At 32.5% G+C, this 2,604-nt stretch overlaps 1 protein-coding gene across 4 annotated transcripts in view; it reads left to right on the top strand.

The window, feature by feature from the left end:
- LOC102672248 (alpha-catulin) overlaps positions 1 to 2,604 on the top strand; it is a 71,827-nt gene that overhangs the window by 20,570 nt on the left and 48,653 nt on the right. Inside the window, exon 1 of one of the 4 annotated variants that reach the window (XM_006612956.2) lies at positions 8 to 813. The exons of the other annotated variants lie outside the window; for them this stretch is intronic. Coding sequence (XP_006613019.1) covers positions 748 to 813 — 66 coding nt within the window. The 5' untranslated portion in view covers positions 8 to 747. Of the gene's footprint in view, positions 1 to 7; positions 814 to 2,604 lie in introns of those variants that run through there. 4 annotated transcript variants of the gene reach the window in all.

Here is a 2,604-nt window from a genome sequence, read left to right as displayed (position 1 = left end):
GGGGAGAAATTATCGGTGGAGGAAGGGTAGAAGTCAGAGTCTGATCCGTGGTGGTGGTGGGTCGTACACCCTCGTTTTTTTAAAGGCCGACGAGGAACTTTTTAAGTCGGGTTCATCGTACCATTCTCTTCGTTGCGGAGACAAGTTCTGAGCCTGTGACAGCAGCCTACAAGAAACAGTGATCTTCCTGCAGATATATATATATATATATATATATACATATACATACGTAGATACATACATACATACATAAACGTCTATTTTTGGTTCTTGTTTCGGTTCGAAAGCCCATTGTTCCATTGGGTCTGGCGATATTAAGCAGAGAGAGAAAGAGAGAGAGAGATAAATAGTAAGAATAATCTTCGTAACACAGGAGAAGGAGAGCACACTTGTTAACGAACGACAACACCTGCACCGAGAGAGATTAAATTATTTCTATATATAGAGATATATATATAAAACAAAAGAAGAAAGAAACACACATATCTTAATCACGTTGACGATTCATAGTATATTTTGATCATACGTTACGTAAGAGAGAGAGAGAGTGTGTGTGTGCGTGCGTGAGATAGATCAATCAGACAAATCAACCAGGCACAATAATAAAAGAACGATAAGAAGTATATATATAGAGAGAGAGAGAAAGAGAAAGAGAAGAGTAGATATCGTATACGTGTAATTAATAGAGGAAGAGAGGAAGGAAAAGGATCATCGTTTCAACCTGATTGTCACGTAATAATTGCCCACATGCCTGCCGCATTCTATCGACGTGACAGAAGCATGTACGACTGTGACATGATCCCTGATCGTCAGGTATGTTGTATATCTTGCTTTTCAATCTCAATTTTTTTTTTCCACGTGAAAAAAAAATACCGTCATCTCTGAAAATTAAAATTGAATCGTGAGATCGATTTGCATTATGAAAGAAATGTGGATATAAGAATCGTGGTAAATCGATAAAGTGTATTTTGAAAAGAAAAAAAAAAAAAGAAGGTAATGCCACGTATTAAGAGACGTATTGGATTGAAATGATTAAATTAAAAATTCGAAGTGAATTTCGAAGTCGAATCTTTTTTTTTTCTTTTTTCTATTTTCTTTCTTCTGAAAAGTACGGATATAAATTACTCGAAATTGGTAAATAGCAATTTTAAAAAGGCAAGAAATGTTAAGTAATAGAAGAGGAAATACTTACATATATTTTTCTAAAAAAGAATTTTCTCTTATTACCTCGAAGAAAACAATATCTTGTCTCTTATAAATAGGATTACTTCAGTATCTTCCATTAACTGATCAAATTTCTTTTTAAGAGCACATAATAGAACAATGTTTCAAAGATTGGGTTAATGCTTTATCACTTTAAAAAGTAAAAAAAAAAAAAGTTGCGAAGAATATTTTTTATCTTCTCGCTCTTTGCGACTTTTTACTCTTGCATTCATCTCTTCTTCTTTAATTTATATAAAAAAAAAGCATGAAATTTATTTTGTTCATCCGTCCTCGTAAATCTGAAATATAAAAAGTCTGTTATTTTGAATCAAATATCCCGTTTAAAAATAAAGAATCGTATGATTGCCCATCCGTGTAATTTAATCGAATTACGATATTTTCTATGAGAATTTGAAAATCCAATAACGACAACATCGGCGAACGAAATAATTTGTCTGAAAATATAATTTTGGAAGCGTATACGCAAGAACAACCGTGTAATAATTTCGAAACCGGTCGGATAAGTGAAATTTTCTCGATAAATTCTCGCTAAATCCTCGATGTAGGCCACGAACAAAATGGATTGTTAAATCCCATGATGATTGTCGTAACGTAGAGCAGAAAAATGAACGTTCCCTTTGTAATTTTATTTTAAACGTTCTTTTTTTTTTTTTTTCCCTAGAAATATAGAAATTGAAATGTTTTTTCAAAAAAGAAAAAGAGATATCTTTTACAAATTATTCTTGTAACGAATAAATTACTAAAAGATTCGTTCGTTCGTGTTGAAATATTCATTCGATTTTAAAATTAGCAATTCTTAAAAATCCGAGAGAAAATAAATCAGAGAGAGAGAGAATACGTCTCATTATTCTATCGATGAATTATCGAAAGTTCATTTGATTCGATTCGATTTTAAAAATTGGCAATTTTTAAAAATTTAAGAAAGTTTCCTCTTTTATTTTTTTTTTATCTTCGAACGAATTTTTTTCGTCGAGGAAAATGTACAAAGTTGATTAAAAATTAAATGGAGCAAAGTCTGACGAATATCGTGGAAAATCCTTTGTAATCAAGCGGGCTCGTTACACGATCTAATATACCCGTCTAATTATGCTCATGTTCCAAAATTATTCTCTCTTCTTCTGTAAGATTTCGATTCACATTGTAAGATAATCTCACAGAGAAAACGAAAATTCAGTGGAGCTTTGATCGAGAACACAAATGTATGCGTGTACCATCATTTTGCCAATAAACACGTATGGAATAAAAATGAGAGAAAATGAAGATGGAAGATGGGAGGAAGATAGCTCGAGGAATAAATCTAAAACGGCGACCTCGTTTCTTCAAAACGAGAAGCTTCCAGCCTCTCTTTCGTTTCGTGTGACGCTCTAAGAATTCGAAAAT

This window comes from Apis dorsata, unplaced genomic scaffold, assembly GCF_000469605.1.
Source record: "Apis dorsata unplaced genomic scaffold, Apis dorsata 1.3 scaffold_130, whole genome shotgun sequence".
NCBI lineage: Eukaryota > Metazoa > Arthropoda > Insecta > Hymenoptera > Apidae > Apis > Apis dorsata.
Note: the sequence above shows the minus strand (reverse complement) of the source record. Positions and strands in the feature narration are given on the sequence as shown.